Here is a 17,174-nt window from a genome sequence, read left to right as displayed (position 1 = left end):
AAGTAAATCAGAAAATTTTGAAAAAATCAGTTAAGTGCTATTCATATTATAAAGGAAGAAAGTTTTTTAAATTTTAGATCTTTATTCAATTAGAAAAAGGGTCTCTGAATATTCTGAGTGGAAAAAGGTCCTTACAACCTGTTCAAAGATGTCTCATCTGTAATATGAGGACTGCATAAAAATTTTTTGGCTTAGGCTACATGTTGGTAAAGCTGAGAAACCAAAACTGGGAGTAAAAACAAAACAAACTAAGTGGATGCTGTTTACAAACTACAGATCAACAAAGTAGCGATATTGAAGCTATGCTTTCTTCGTCCAGATTAATCTTTAAAAGGACTGAGAACACTTAAGCTTAGGACAGTTCTCCAGGGGACATTAAAACTAATTTTTTCTAACTTTCCTTCTATGTACTTTTGAATAACCAATCATTGCCTAGTCCTGTACACCATTTCTAGAACCAGTAATTTTCAGGAGTACAGTGCTGTAGGTGCTGTAAAACAGCTTTTGTGTGTATTACTGACTCTAAATTTACCAGACTGGAAGACTCCAATCTCCACAGGTATTTTATTTAAATAGAAAAATGGCTAATACTGACAAATTACACAACAATCTTAAAGAAATTGGAAACATGAAAAGAAGATAAATTTTTTAAAATATTAATTTATGAAATTCAAAGGTTATTCAAACGTCAGCTGTTCTCAATTAAGTTATAGTAGAAACATACGACAAGAAATACATAGATTGGCATATGCAAATTAGCAAACTTCTCATCAGTGTTTTAATGTATTTATTATACATTATAAAAATGGCCTTTTAAATTCCAAATTAAAAGAATGCAGATGTTGTCCTACGTGTCTCACTATGGAGAACACAGTTAAAAATGAAATTATTTGGATTATGAGTTACAAGTGGTAGAGAATAAAAATTTCCATTTAAAGTTTTAGACTCCTCCAAAGTTACAAATAAAATACTAAGTTATTAAGAATCAGTTTCTTTATTTTTATATCCATAACTTGAACTCAGGATCTTCTTGGGCCTGCTGTTATCACAGAACCACAGCTTGTCTTTGTAAGGAACAAAACTAGAGGAAGGAGACCCTATGTTGAAATGACGCTTATCAAGAGGTGTCAAAAAGACTTACATCCTGACAATATAAACATTGACTTTGTAGCATCTGATGCAGCAGTCAGAATAACAAGACCATCTACTTTACAAAAAAAAACCCAAAAAAGTACAAAAAAGTTGAAATTCACATTTGACTGTTTGGTTCTCCCTTTAGGAAATTCTTCAACTAAAACCAGTGTTAGCAGGTAGTAAAATACCCCAGGCCTACATATACAAAAGATAAAAAAGAATGAGAGAAGAAATAACGAATGGACTTCAGACAAATAAAAGAGTAGCACAGCAAACTGCCTACATGAGAATCTGAAAAGACTGAGAATTTCATTTATGGTACAGAATTTGGCTGGAGTTCTGCATACCTGTCATTAATGCCTTGCTTCAAACTGACATAAACAAGGTTCATTAAAATGAGTCCAGAAAACAAAATATACATCAATGAGTTTTTGTTTTCAGAAATAGATTTCAGGATACTTATAGATTTAAGAGAGGTATGTTTGGAGAAGAAAGGATAAAATTAATTTCCCCCATACATTTTAGCATTTGAAAATCCATCCTGGTTGCCTTGAGCCATAGTCCAAAATGTCTAGTGGCATCAGTGGAGGATACAAATACAGCAGCTTCTCAGGCATCAGGAAAAAACCTCAAGGGAAACAGCATTCAGCAAAATTGCACTTTTGCAGCTGTTTGGCCCTTCTTTAATGATCTATTCTCCCTGTATTTCATTTCAACACTAAACATTTTGTTCAATTCCATTCAAGTGTGGCATGAACAATTTAAATGTGCCAAAAAGCAGGTCAGTTTTCTTACAACGTTTTTTCCCCCAATGAAAGCTGACTCAGTGCCACACACAGTGCCCAATTCTGTCCCCTTCACTTCAATAACAATTACTTTACCCTGTAGGTCTCAGAGGACAGCCCAAGGGAGTGAAGCTCTAAATAAAAATCTAGATTCTCTGCAAGAGGTAATGACATGACTTCCTACAAGAAAACTGAAAAGGGAGCATTGAAGTTGACAGCAATGGAAGGGAAAGTGCTTCTACTGGAAACCACAGCAGATGGGCATAACAGTAATTGCCATGAAAATTATTACAAAGCGTAAGATTTTCAAAAATCATATCAATCTTTCAGAAAATGATAAATTAAGACAAATGTATTTGTAGGTATGATGAGGTAGAAAAGCATCCTTAGACTTTCATAGCAAAGGACCTACCTGCAGCCTTGACTACTCAGAAATATCTGTGGACCATGCAAGAAAATTACTATGTAACAAATTAGGTTTTTATAGGCCAATAATGTTTACATGCAAAGACCATTCTCCCTGTCATTTGCACTAAGTCAAGCAAAGTTATATACAAAATGTAAAGGAGAATCAATCACTGCCCTGAAGAACTTGTAGTTTAAGGTACAGCTACGGAGAAAATGTTACCACTACATTATACCTCTTCCCATCTTCTTACACAATTTTGGTTCAAAAAGAACATTTCAGTTTGTCAGAGAGGGAATTTTTCAAGCAAATGATTTTAGCGAGAAAGAAACAGAAATGGAAAGAAGTTTCAGGATGGTACCCTTCCTACAACTTCTGTTGCAGTGTACATTCTAGGTAGGGATGAAACAAAGAGATGGATAGTCACTGAAAACACTATAAAGTCCACATTAAAGTGCCTCAACTGTGAGCATGAAAATCTGCTTAATATATTACCACTGATGAGAGGAACCAAACAGCAGCAGTCACTACAGAAAAGTCAGGATGTACTTTTATTATAAAATATGACAGTGCCCCATCACACGTTCATTCTTAAGGAGAAAGAAGAGAGTAAAACTTCTCATCAAAATTCAGATGAAATGTCAAGTGAAAGTACAAGTTGTCTGAATCTTGATGATGTTGCTTTTGGCCTACTGAAGCGACATCTTGGAACCAGAAAACATGTACAAAAGCTGAAGTACAGGATTCTGTTTTCCACAATCAAATTCATGGAAGTAAAATAAATTTTAAAAAGCATACTCTTTCCTATTTTCAGGAACTCTTACATATGGATAAGATATCCTATATAAGCAAAACAATTTTTATAAATAAATGCTACCTAAACACTAGGTCTAAAATCTATTGACTAGTTATAGGTGCATGTGTAGGAGAACAATATAAGGAGGGGAGAGAAGCAGGTATTAATCTATCAAGTTACTAAGCAGAAAAATCTGAAGCAACTTCACGTGGAAGGTAAATGTGAAATCTGAAAAACTTTTCTGTTCTTTGAAATGCTGTCCACAAACTACCCAACCTAAGTAACTAACTCAACTATTTGCCAACATTGTAGCTTACTCAAAATTAAAACAGTGGTTTTTCATTGGTTTTAAAGAGTGCACTGTTAACTAAGACCATTTTCAATTACTCTTAGCAAAGAAATAGGCGTTACTCATGAAAAAATACTTAGTTTTAACCACCGTAGAAAAAGTCTGTTGCTGACTCCAAGAGAACATGATCAACCCACAAAATCTGGGCTCAGTATAGACATTTCCTTGAGTATTATGACTAGAGCTATGAAGTGATATAGATTATTCCCTTATGGCCACAAGAAACAGCTTCTCAATTGTAAATTAAAACATTTTAAAACTGAAGTAGATAAAAGGTTTTGCATATGTGGAAATGTGTCCACTTTGCATTTTCCATGCAAAAAGCTGAGTGTAGTCTATGCTCCAGTTGCCATTTACTAGGAGAGACAAAGGCCCCTTCTGGCAGATTTAGTCAATATGACAACTGTGATTATGTAGCTCATACACAAACACTCATTGCTGAGTCCTAATCTTTGTATCAGATTTTGGGTGAATGCTAAAGTCCAATGAGGGCTAGGAAGTCCTAGGGGCTAGGAAATGGTGCAAAGTTTTGTGAAATAGCTACTTCATTAGTTTTGTGAAATAACTACTTCATTTCCTTTGCTTTTCTTATGAATGCTTATGGCAGCACTGCATTTTAAGTCAGCATAGATATTTCATCCTACATAAAGCAACATTTTGTAGTTTTGCAAGGAAATTCTAAGCTATTAGGTTGGATAGCAAATTAATTGTTTCATTTTGGCTTCTCACAAAACTCCAGTTATATGCATAGATTCACGATGCCAGCACAGGAAAAAGCACTAGTCTCTATCTCTGCAGAGAATATAATGATCAAGAAAAGCTGAATTGCATCCCTCGCACCTTTAATCTAATGTCCACTGCCACATATAGGATGGCCAGGTGTCCTCACTTCATTCTGCCTAAACTCAGATGTTAGTGATTAACTAGTTTGCTTCATATATGCTTAAACTTAATGAAATTTTTACTAAAAAATACCCCAACAACATGCAAACAGCTAGATTTTCAATCAGACTTGCTTTCAAGACCTAATTTATGATATAAAAATGTTTTATAAGAAATTTCAGTAACAACAGCTCATGTTCCAAAATCTGAGGAGTCAAAGGAAATTTAAAGAACACGGTACACCTACTACTGATCCTCACAATGAGCATTAGCATCCCTCTTTACAAAGTAAAAGCTGGAGAATATTGGCAATGTCTTACAAAATTGGCACCATCACTGAGCTTGACAACTTGCTATCCTTAAAGCTTAGTATTATATAAATAAAATATTTTCTTCTCAAAGTTTGCTTTTAACCATCATAATCTAGGAATAAGATCAAACAAAATAATCCCCATCATCTCTGAATATCAAGTTCTACTAACAGTGGATGTACATCTGAATAAAACTCTCGTTGGGAAACATAATTCTGTTTGTCTGCCTTTTTGGTATTTGTCATTTAGAATGACAGATTAGCTCAACTCAGAAAGGTATAAATCTCAACCAACATATGCTAAAAGTTGGTGGAAAAGTGAGACTGCACTATACTGAAGTCTGGCCTCTTCAGTGCAAGAGGTCAATAAGCTAAGTGAGAATGGTGTTCACTTGGAACAGCTTTAAAGTGTTGAGGAATACACCCAGCACAAGTAGATCAGCTTGCAAACTGCAAATGGAGAGGCAGATGGAGCTCTGGGTGGGAGCCTGAGACAAGAGGCCATGAACTGCCAAACTTTGGGATAACAAAGGGCATGAGAATCGGTGACAGCCAGTCAGGTGAATGGACACTGAGAGAGACAGCAGGAGCTAGAAATTGCCAACCTTCTGAATAACAAAAGACATGAAGACTGACGGTCAGCGAGGTGGATGCACATAGAGAGGGGGGCAGGGGCCAAGGACTTGGGAGAACAAGCAAGATTTGTGTGCAGGGAGACTGTGAGTGTATAAAAGCCTAGGGGTTCCTTCACTGGGGGTCCTCCTTGGAGGTACCCAGCTTGAGTTGTTTCTGTGACAGTGCCAGGAATAAATGACTTTAGGGAATGAGACATCTAAGATGCTGCTAAGGGAAACACGGGGTCAAACCTGTAAGGAAACCTTGTCTGACTGTGTGAGTGTGGTGTGGGGGGGGAGTCAAGTGTAGCACCTGTGGGCTCACTGAGCCACCCACTGTGAAGGGGCTTCAGTCCCAACAGCAAAAAGTCTCTGGCATTGGGAGTGTGACTGCCAGAGAGTCGCATGAATGGTCAGACTGAGAAGTTTCCTTAACAAAAGAAGAACTAACTTTTCTGATGGCAGACCTCTGGTTGTCCTCATTCAGACTAAGAATTCAAAGATGTGTTGCTACCAGATGAGCTTTTTACATAATATTTTCGAAGACATTGATTTTTAGCTTTGTCTTCAGACAAGAGGGCACAGTCTTAAGCTGTGCCAGGAGAGGTTTAGGTTGGATACTAGGAAGAAATTTTTTACAGAGAGAGTAATCAGACATTGGAATGGGCTGCCCAGGGAAGTGGTGGATTCACCATCCCTGGAGGTTTTTAAGAGACTGGACGTGGCACTTAGTGCCATGGTCTAGTAACCATGGCGGTGTTGGATTAAGGGTTGGACTTGATGATCTCAGAGGTCTTTTCCAACCTGGCTGATTCTATGATTCTATGAAACGCACCAACTGTCTTTCCGTTAAATGGAAACTTAAAATGAGATTGCGGACTATGATTCAAATTATTAGGTTGGGAGCCTGGCAAATAAGGAACAGGATGTTATTGTCCATTTCCTTGGCCAGAGTCAAGAGTCAACAATTAGATCCAATTCCTTAGAAGCCTAAGATACAGAGTGACTTTCTGAATTTTAATGCAACTGGATGCTTATAGCAACAGTGAAAGGAGAAAACTAAGGAGGATAGGCACGGGTGAGATGAGTTTGCCTAGAAAGCATAAAGTACTTTTCATCAGTAAGATCAGAAGTAAAACATCCCATATCGTAGGCTATTGTAATGAGACTGAGAAAGCCCTGCCTAGTCCTTCTATTTTTACCAAATTTGGTAATGAATGCAAGCACTGCACTAGCATGTACTTGAGTGGTGTCCTAAATGGTGGATCAATAAAAGCAACTGGTTCTTATCCAAGAATCCCACGCTACTCTAACTTACAAACACCCAAGAGAATAGCATTTTTTAAACTATTTCTTATGTTAATTGGTTAGTACTTCCTAATCCATTTTTCAGAGCTGGACTGCTACCTGCAGTTAGGTCATTTATGAGTAATTGTGCCTACGAATGTTTCTAACAGAGAAATCACTTCCACAACTTAAGAATTCTAGAAACTATAAATGATTTCTACTGTTTCCATCTTCTTGTAGTTCAGAAATGAGGAAAGCAACCTGAAAAGAAACAATTTCTGATGGAGTGTCCAAGAGTGTGAGGTGACAATCAATGCTAAAGCATGACTAGTATAAATAAGGTAAACTGGGAATATTTATTACAATTAACAATATTAATATTAAATGAAATAGCAGAAGCCATTTTCAAAATAAACATAGAAAATAGTTTTTCAGAAAGTGTGTAGTTAAGCTGCAAAAGTCATTTCTGAAAGTCATGTGAATATTTACCTTTACATGGGTTCAAAAAGCAATGGGACAATGAATGGGTGCTGAACACAAAAACACTAATTTTGTTTCAGAAGGTCCATGAACAAAAATGGTGGAGGCTGGAAGAAATTCTGGAGACATTTTAGCCCAGTTTCTTATAATATTTTTTTTTATTATTATTTCCCCTGTCCAACCTGTTTTAAAGCAGGGGCAACCCGATTTGCTGCTATTCTTTGTGCCCTGTAGGCATTAAATGTTTACTCAGTCCCACAGACTATTTCCCAAAGGACTAAAATTTGCAGTAAGTCTCACATGCAATAAATGCAGAACAAATCAAGCATCTAAGATAGTGACATTTGCCAAGGCACAGACAAACATCACATTTTAACATGTAGGAGACTCTGCTCAAAACCCAGTCCTGTTGTCTTTGCAAGCATGTGTAAAAACTTTTGAATCTAAACTTCAACTTGTAATCTTTAGCTTGCACAATATTAATCTAAAAAAAATATTCATTTAAGATTGGGAAACTGGATGGAGGGAAAGTCTGGCACTGTACACTGTGGCAATAACATGATACTTTACTCTCTAATCTCTCCCTGTAGTATTTGTCAATTATTATACAATCAGAAAGAGGGGGATCCACCAGTTGGGGGCTGGTACTGGAAAAGAACACAAAATCTGCCTCTGAACAGAGAGAAACTAAAATATAGTCTTCAGGTATTAAATGGACATTTTAAGTTTGCCCCCTAGGGGGAATCACTTACCGTTCCCTCCTGATCTTTTCTTTAGAACTGTACTTCTATCAAAAAAGATCATGATGTTGAAGCAATCCAAAGTAATTTAAGTTCTAGCAAGGTTCCAGGATGATAAACAATGTTGGTCCTTCCATGAATATTATCTTTTCAAAAGCCATGAAACATTCAATCTTTTGCAGGTAAACTTGCCAACATGCAGGCTGTGTATCCCTATTATTCAGGTTTACAAAACAGTTCCACATTCATGCAATTTCCATTAGTTACAGTACCTTCCAGACCCCTCCATTTTCTCCTCACCCCCTAATTTCTTCCCACCTTTTTGCTTCTAACAGGAAGAGACCAAAATGAGGGAAAAGACCATAATGAAGGGAGACTTTAAAACACCATAACAGAATTGGGTATAGCAATGGACAAATATTAATTTGAGTGCCCTACTTAAAGCATATTAGTCCTGGAACACCTACAGGAATAGACCATATGAAACCTAAGAATTTGTGCTTTTCACAGTCCAATATAATGTTGGTATTTATGATCTTAGGATACTAGCAACATGTGTCACTAGACCAATCAATCAATTCAGTTATTGAAAAATCAAGACAACAGCTTCAAAACAGTTTGTTATGATTTCTGCGAAATAACAATGTAAAAAATAAAATTTGCAGGTAACAACACATGTGAATTACAAGCCACAATTTACACAACTCTTCCTGCCAGCCACAATCCCTTAAAAAAACAAAACAAAACAAAACAAAAAACCCACACCAAAATAAATAATAAGGTCAAATTGGTAGAATTTGGTAAAAAAACAGGTTAACTTTTAATCCTTTCAAAGCTTGTCCTCTTCAAATTTCATTTCAGCAGTACATCACTTGGGATGCTATCCCAGTCTATTTCTTCAATACAGGACAATGTGGAAATAACAGAACAGCCTGGGGTTTTATGCCTAGTTTTATATTCTGAAAGATTTAGTGTTTTTCTTAACTCATTGCTATATTTTCTTCTAACTGCTGTCACTTATATTGTCTTGCAGAAGGGCAAATCAGGGTCAGTTTATGTAAGTGGCATCAATCTGAAAAATCTTCATCAGTCTTTATTTCAAGGCACTATGCAAAGAAAGCTGACATTAAGAGAGCCTTAACTGACAGCAAATGAAATCAATCAGCAAATCACTAAGCCATAATAAACTCTCTCAAGTTGTAGATAACCCTTCCTTTCTCAGGTCTTCAACTAGGAGGACCACCAAATGCAATATCTGGGCAGAAATTTCTCTCAATTCCATTACAAAATTCTTGCACTAATATAGTGCAATATTTAATAATTTTTTCTTACTCTGTAAGCTATTGATAAGAATAACAAAGAGATAGACGTTTTATTATAACAGACTACTAAGCAGTTAAACAGAAAAAAAATAAATAAAAGCTTCAGCATTTGACAGTTGGTTTTTTATTTTATGTATAATTAAGAATAGAAAATAGTCTGATTCTGTTTCTGCTACTTAAATATTTATGTAATAAAGTCTACTGCCTTCTTAATTTCTATTGCTCAGTATTTCTTCTTAGTTTCTGAAATTAAAATAACCAGTACAAACAAAAAAAGGACTCCAGACAATTCCTAATCCTTCATAGTATTCACTTCATGAATTCAATTTTTAATCCACATTATTATCAACAGTTAAACACCTATGCTTCTGAATGGACTTGTCTGTGTTACAATGGTATAAACTGCACACAAAAAATACAGTCACATCAGTTATCTGGTAAAATTACTCCTTTTCTGAAGATACCGTGCACAGATAAACCTGTCCAGTTCTGAAAGAAAGGATTTCTAAAGTTAGAAAATCTGTCTAACAAACAAGGTGTTGTGAAAACTATATTTTATATCTTCTGTGATTGAACGATGTTTTATTTTTGTAATTATAGCACTTAGGAGCCTGTCCTTACTCACTGAGGCAGCGTTGGGTACATATTGAGATCACCATGACTCTGGAGTAATTTTTCTCATGAAAGAATAGTGAACAGAAAACAAGAAAGATGCTTCCTGCTATAGGATGCAACAACTTGGTAACCAGCTGGGAAAAAAATTCCCAGGATTACAAGCAGAAGCAAAACTAAACAAATAAACGTTGTGAATTAAGATCGTATTTTACACAATTCTTACAGAGCTTTCCTGCATATCAGCACAGATAATTCCTAAGAGATCACAAAGACACAACAGACATAAATGCATGAAAAACTCTAAATGGACAAAGGCGGATAGCTACATGATTGCTTGACAGGGTCAAGAAAGAACATTTTCCATTAAGAAAGATTACAGGAAGGTTAAATGATTATATACTAACTTTGGCGTTCAAGATAATCATCAGTACATCTTAGTGAAAAGTTTTTACAAAACTAATAGTGCTTACGAAAGGGGCTGGACAGAGTTAGCAGTGTCACAGGCACAAAGAGACAGCTTTCAGTAATTGATTAGTTGGTGATTACAGATACTGACTTTGATATTTATGGTCCCGTAAGGCCAAGCCTTAATTAGCATGGTTGGGGTGCAAACAGTGTACAGCTAACTATCCTGTGAGAAGGTGCTTCATATTATCTGTACTAATTTATTAGAATGAAGAAAGACAAGGGAAGAAGCAAGAAGTGCAAAGGTGGCTGAGAAAGTGAGGAAAAGAGGTTAATAACAAGAGGGGGGAAATGAGGAAAGGAGAGAGAGCAACAAAAATTCCATAGAGAAGAGGGAGGAAAAAACTGCTATCACAAATGCTCTGAAAAGGAAAGAAGTCGGGAACACAGTTAACCCTCAGAAAGGAGAGTGGTGTGAAATTCAAATTACAGAAGGCAAATTTCCAATGTCACTGGCATTTAAAAGATGTCTCATTTTTTATGTTTTAAATAGTATTTTGCTAGTCTACACTAATAGTATGTTTTAAAGTATTTATAGTTTAATTATGCTAAAATGGTTTCTAAATATTTAGCAGCATGATATAGCTGCTATCTGGAGACAAAAGACATTCAAGGAGATTAAATTAGAATTCTTCATGTTACATCTCTTCAATCTGGTTATTCAGATTTTACTTAGTTGTTAATTATTGCTTCTTAAGTCCTGTACAAACTTTATTTTTGACAAATTGAAGTCTGCAAAAGGTCAGGGTCGCAAGAGGTGTCACCTCACTCTAGTTGAGTTTAAAACATCTACTTATTTATGAGTATTTCAGCTCAAAGTGGAAGTGTAAAGCAGCATTAGAGTAATAAAGAATCACTTTTCTCTTTGAACAGTATATTGAAAGGCAGGCTTGTAGTCAGTTTAGAAGTAGCACATTTTGACACTAGCTAAGAAATTAGTCTTATCTAATTAGGATAGGAGAAGAAAAGAGTGTGAGGGCAGCCCAGTTGCTGTTGAAAGCTGCTGTAGAACTCCTGGAAAATGAAGACCCAGTTTTACCTGACAAGAAACAGCAACTAATTCCAGAGGAGGCAGCATTCCAGCATCTATAATACAATGGATAGTTCCTTCCCTGGTGAAACAGTTTAAGTAAAAAGAAAACACTAGAAGTGTGTGCATGCTGCACTATCTTCAAGACTCTAAAATAGTTTTCTTCTTTCTTTAGTATTAAGAGAAAAAACCACATTTTTTTCTTTTACAGTCATGCCATTAAAAAAAATCAAATGGCTCTAAAACAGAAGTACAAGATTTAAAATACTAATAATCCAATTTTTAAGCAGCTACTCCATGATTAATTTTTCTTATTAAGTCCTCATATCAGAACTGATTTATGTTTGAAAGACATGCCCTATGCAGAGGATAAAATCTAATGACAGAATGGTAATGTTACCTTTGAAATCATTTGCTTCCTCAATTCGGTAAGAACTTTTTTACTGACAAGCAAACTCAGGAATGAGAAAGTGTTTATTATTTTGAAGAAAATTATCAGCAAAATTATGCATATCTTTCACCTTCTAATCTATTAAGCATAAATCTAAAATTAATAAACAAGTTAAAATAAATACAAATTAGGACCCTCCTAAAACTACATTTATGTTTGTCAAATTATTTAGAAAAAGTGGACCTACAACACAATTAGTTAATGCATGACTAAATCATGCATGAATGCATAAACAGTAAGAACCTACTTTTTTGTAAATTTGTAACGATTACATGCTAACACTGAAGATAAGTCAACACTTGACTATATTACTCTATGTTATCACTGCACTTTTCATTCCAAATTACTTCAAAACACCTAAGAAAGGCAAAGAAGTGCATATAAATCCCATGTGGACTTTCTAAACCTGCATGAACAGATGGATACATGCTGAAGACAGTGACAGAGGAAGCAAGATGGGGCAGGTGGAAGGGAGGGACAATGAGGACGGAAAGACTGATGTACAGCAAGCAAGATAGAGTGGGAAAGATGGGCACAGGGAGCAGAAGAGAGGGGCAGAGACTGAGAGAGACCCAGGCAGAGCAGCAGGCAGAGATTGACAGAAGGAAAGCACAAACATGTGTAGGGCAGAGAGAGCAGACATGCAGGGAGAGGGAGAGCAAGAGCATTTGCATCAATGTGAGCACAGCAACAAGAAAGTACTCAGCCAAGAGAGCACATGTGTCATGGAGAATCTGCAGGAAGGACATGGGGACAGGCAGCAGAGCACAACAGCATGTGGTAGAGAGAGAGAAAAACAGAGGACATTGTTTCTTGAACACTTTCAGGTATGGTGACTCCATCACCTCCCTAGACTGTCCATTCCAGTGCTTAACCACCCTCTTTGATGTCCAACCCGAAACTCCTCTGGTGTAGCTTGAAGCTTAGTCCTCGTGCTGTTGCTAGTTGCCTGAGAGAAAAGACCAAGCTCTGTCTTGCTGCAACTTCCTTTCAGGTATTTGTAGAGAGTAATAAGGTATCCCATGAGCCACCTTTTCTTCACTTAACACCCCCCAGCTTCCTCAGCTGCTTCTCATAGGACTCGTTCTCCAAACCCCTCACCAGCTCTGCTGCCCTTCTCTGGACACACTCCAGCACCTCAATGTCTTTCTTGTCATCAGGGGCCCAAAACTGAACACAGAATTTGAGGCGTTGTTTCACTGGTGCCGACTACAGGGGGACAATCCCCTTTCCTAGTCCTGCTGGCCACACTGTTGCTGATATAAACCAGGATGCCACTGGCCTTCTTGGCCACCTGGGCACACTGCTGGCTCACGTTTAGCATGAGCCTGCACCTCCAAGTCCCCTTCTAGTTTCCTTTGTGTGTTCAAGTAGTAACTTGGAGTCATGTCTTCAGATATGTTGTATCATGCTCATAAATATTTAGAAGCTGTTTTAGCATAATTCAACTATAATTGCTTTAAAACATAACATTAACATATGTGTCTGAGGTATCTAAATTTGCTTCAATAAGTTTCTTTCACAGCACTTCTTACCCTTCTGTGTCTATATCTCCAAACAGAAGAAACCCACAGTGAGAATATACTGATGCTTAATTATTTATACATGAATGTTTAAATCTTGTATGATTTATTTGGGGGCTTTATTCATTGTTTTCAGGTAAAAACTCTTGGCATAAGTGTCAATTACATACTTGATGTAAAAGTACTTGAGACAATTCAGAATTAATCTTCTGAACCACTTTTTCTGTGAGCCAATAAACTCTTTCAGAAGGGAGAGTTAATATTAGTAAGTAACCTTATTCTCTTCCTAAAGATGTAACACAACTGAATTTTCTATTTTAGAAAGAGCTGATAACCTTTATAGGTTAATTTAAATAGTCATCTGCCAAGCAAGACTACTACAATTAGCAATGCCATGTCATTTTAGTTGCTTTTTTAACCCTATATCCTGTATTCACTGAAGGCTTCCTATATGGTTCCATTTTTGTCTCTTTTTGTAGGAACATTCAGGCATGGCCAGAACAATCCTGTGTTCCTGTGTTTCAGTTGCTTGAAAACAATACTATAATTTTCCACTTTTAAACTTAAATGAGCAACAAACAGTATTACTTTGTGACATAACATTTTTCACAGCAATTACATACAGGGTGAGATGCTTCAAAGCTATAGCAATGATATTTTACTCATCGAGATATTTCACTTTTTCTTTACTTATCCATTTGAAGTGACATTTTCAAACTATTATAGTCATTCTCTTGCAGTGCTCAAGAATTTTAAAAATGTCTACAAATTAAGTCACACTTTCACTACTTGCATGGGGCTTTAGAAGACACTCAGTGCAAGGATATTCTTGTTGAATAACTTAATATTTCAACCTACTGCATAATTCTGTGATTCAAGAGCCATTACGAAAGGTGCAAGCTTTGGAGAAGATACATAGAACTTTGTGCATGAAACATTTCATTTCATTACCTAAAGGTCCAGAGTGTAAACTAAACTATTTAAAAGATGCACACCTTCTACCTGATTATTTCATTTGGGAATGACAGGGACTTTATTTGTGTGTTTGTTTGATCAGCCCTATAAGTCTTCATGGTATTTGGAATGTTGGAAGCATTTGCTAAAAACCAAGATATTTAATTAAGCATGCCACAAAAAAACCCAAAATCTCTGATAGCTTAGTTCACAGTCAGGCAACTTAGGTTCATCATGTCAACCTTCTTTGCACTTGTCTATTATAAAGAAAGTATATTTTTCACAAGAAACATTTACACAAAGACAACAACAATTTAAAAATTCTAAGACTTCCCATATTCCCAATGACAAGGAATATAGATCTCTAATGCTGCTGAGCCCATGAGGTAAATTAAGGATAGTGGATCTCATTCAAAACATCCTTGAGAGCCACTTGCTTTCTGAAAAATTTGGAAGAAAGATAACCTATGAGGATGCGTATGAATATACAAATGTTTTAACTGTTAAAATGTTCTAACATATAAATGTACTAACCATTCACCTCATTCAGGATTAGACGATTGTCCATAATATAGTTTTACATACAGTGAAATTAAAATCAATTATCTGATTCCCAGCTATAAAAGGCAAATTTCATAATGAAATCTCTATAATGTACTTAGAAACTTACCAAACAGGCACTGTGTAATCAGAGGTAGGAAAGGAAGAGGGGGAGGGGGAGCAGGAGAGGGAGAGAGAGAGGAGGAGGGACAGAAGAGGAAGGAAAAGAAGGAAAAGGGAAAAGGAGAAAGGGAAGGAGAAAAGGAACCTCACAGTGATATGGACTGAACCTTTGGTATTGTTTGTGTAGGCACAGAGTAACCAAGCGTAACTGAAGCTGTCAGGCAAACAAAAAGTAGGTTTACAACACTGCACCACCAACGAGCTATCCAGCACATACATTGCTATGTGTTAGCTATACCACAAGCACTCTGTACAAATGTAAAGCGCAACTTTTTATATTTCTGTTTCTTTTCATCTTCTTAAAAAGAAAGAATAAATAGGCTGTCTTGCAAACTCTTCTGTCATCATTGTAAGGTCAAAAAAGAATAAAGTTGGGATGGGACAAAAAAAAAAAAGCAGCAGCTATCACTGAACAGCTTACCACTGAATAGAAAAGTAGCATCTAAAAGCTGGTGATTTCCATGACAGCTTCTTTGAAAAGATGCCACCTGTGGAACCTTTAGCACAGTTTTAAAAGTGATCATCACTATGCTGGGGAAGCATTTGTAACGTACCCTTTGTTAGAGACATACAGCTGTGCCAACCAAAGTTCATGGGAATCTGAAGGTGTTACATATTACTGCTTTATTAGAGAAACACATAATTTAAATCTTTGTCATATTAAAATGCACGTATGCAAGAGGGCAACAATGAGAAATTTCCAAGTTAGAATCTGTCTTTCTTGAATGTTTAATTTTGTAATGCTATTCCTGTCATTACATACTACATCTAGAATACAACACCTATAATAAATTCAAAAGGGTTACTACAGAAAAGTACACACACAATGTAATGCTTGCATTGTCTAATGTCCTTGCATTTCTCTTGACTACCTTTCCTCTGATTCAGACAGAAGAGCACAACGAAAGAACTAGGAACTCACTCTGCCTTTTGTTCTCTCACTAGGAAAACAAAATATTCTGCCTTTCAAAACAATGTATTCTGTACAGCTATAAAGACTAAGGTATAGTTTGTATAGAAGAAGATATAACAAACTTAAAAACAATAAGGAGGCATTGCACAGGATCAATTTTCAGAGCTGAAAATATGTACATTTTCCATTGATTTCTCTTTTTCTCCCCACTGTTTCCACTAACAAAATTAATATTTTGAAATATAAATCTATAAACCTAGATGAACCAAATAGTTTCCATATTAAGGTATTCTAAGTAGCAGTTTCTTTTAAATTAGAACAGCTAAAAATCACTGTTAATTCTAAAACTATAATACAAAAAAATCTGATACAGTCAGATTGCTGATACAAGTAGCAGCATAAGAATCTTGGGCTTTTTTTCATTTGTCTTGCTTAAATTAAAGGGAGGAGGGGGGCATAGAGTGATATTACATTTGAAATATAACATTTGAATTTTTCCATGGTCATATTCCTGACAGTTATTTAACACTATTACTGCATAATTAAAAGTTCACATCATCTCTGAAATACCTTATACAACAGTATAAATGGAAATTATTCCTCTTTCAACTGTTCACTGCAATAGTTTTGAAGATTTTTGTTCTCCACACATTCAGAGAAGTCTAGCTTCTTGTTCTATCTCAGTTGCCAAAAATGAAAACAAGAATCAGGATTATCTTAGACTCTAACCTGAAATGCTGCAGCCTCTGGCCTGCCCTTCAGCCCTTCCTCTGAAAAGGTCTCTAAGTGCAGTTTGGGTAGCTCCAGGGTGAAGTCATTCGTGGCTGCCGCAGCACATGGCAGCAAGGCCTGATCTCTGACCTAAAGGGAAAAAAACAGCATCAATGGTAATTCCCCTTCAGACACATTAACTGGGATGAACTGGGTCCCCTTGAGCCCACTGAGTGGACTTGCATTGATCGCTGGACCTGAAATCCATGAATAAATTTAGGACTAATTGATTTTTCGTTGCAAATAAATCTCTAATTCCAAGTGCTGGGAGAGAATGTTAAGAAGAAAAAGCATCTTCCCCTGTCTGAAATGAGAATAAGGGACACTAAAGGCTCACTAGTCCAGCTGGCATATACATTTCACTGTCCCCTGTAAAAACCTCATAAGAAAACAATAGTAATTGTACTTCTAACTGAAACAAACATGAGCTATGAAATTAAAAAGTTCATGCAATCATACCAGCAAGAAGCTGGCATATGAGTTCTGTGCACTATAGGGAGATTGTATCAGTTCTCCAGAATAAGGTTCATTTAGTAGTAATTCAGTTAAAATCCCAAATAAAATGAATAATCCACAAACAAAGCAAAGTGAACTAACCTGTAGCTTTCCAATTAACAAGGGTAA

General features: G+C 36.3%; 1 protein-coding gene across 6 annotated transcripts in view; it reads right to left on the bottom strand.

Annotated features, from left to right (window-relative positions):
• Positions 1–17,174, bottom strand: part of CCDC171 (coiled-coil domain containing 171) — a 150,957-nt gene that overhangs the window by 20,787 nt on the left and 112,996 nt on the right. For 5 of the 6 annotated variants that reach the window (XM_032676968.1, XM_032676967.1, XM_032676969.1 and 2 more), the window contains one exon: positions 16,509–16,640. The exons of the other annotated variant lie outside the window; for it this stretch is intronic. In XM_032676968.1, coding sequence (XP_032532859.1) covers positions 16,509–16,640 — 132 coding nt within the window. The remainder of the gene's footprint in view (positions 1–16,508; positions 16,641–17,174) is intronic. 6 annotated transcript variants of the gene reach the window in all.

Source organism: Chiroxiphia lanceolata, chromosome Z (assembly GCF_009829145.1).
Source record: "Chiroxiphia lanceolata isolate bChiLan1 chromosome Z, bChiLan1.pri, whole genome shotgun sequence".
Classification (NCBI taxonomy): Eukaryota; Metazoa; Chordata; class Aves; order Passeriformes; family Pipridae; genus Chiroxiphia; species Chiroxiphia lanceolata.
Note: the sequence above shows the minus strand (reverse complement) of the source record. Positions and strands in the feature narration are given on the sequence as shown.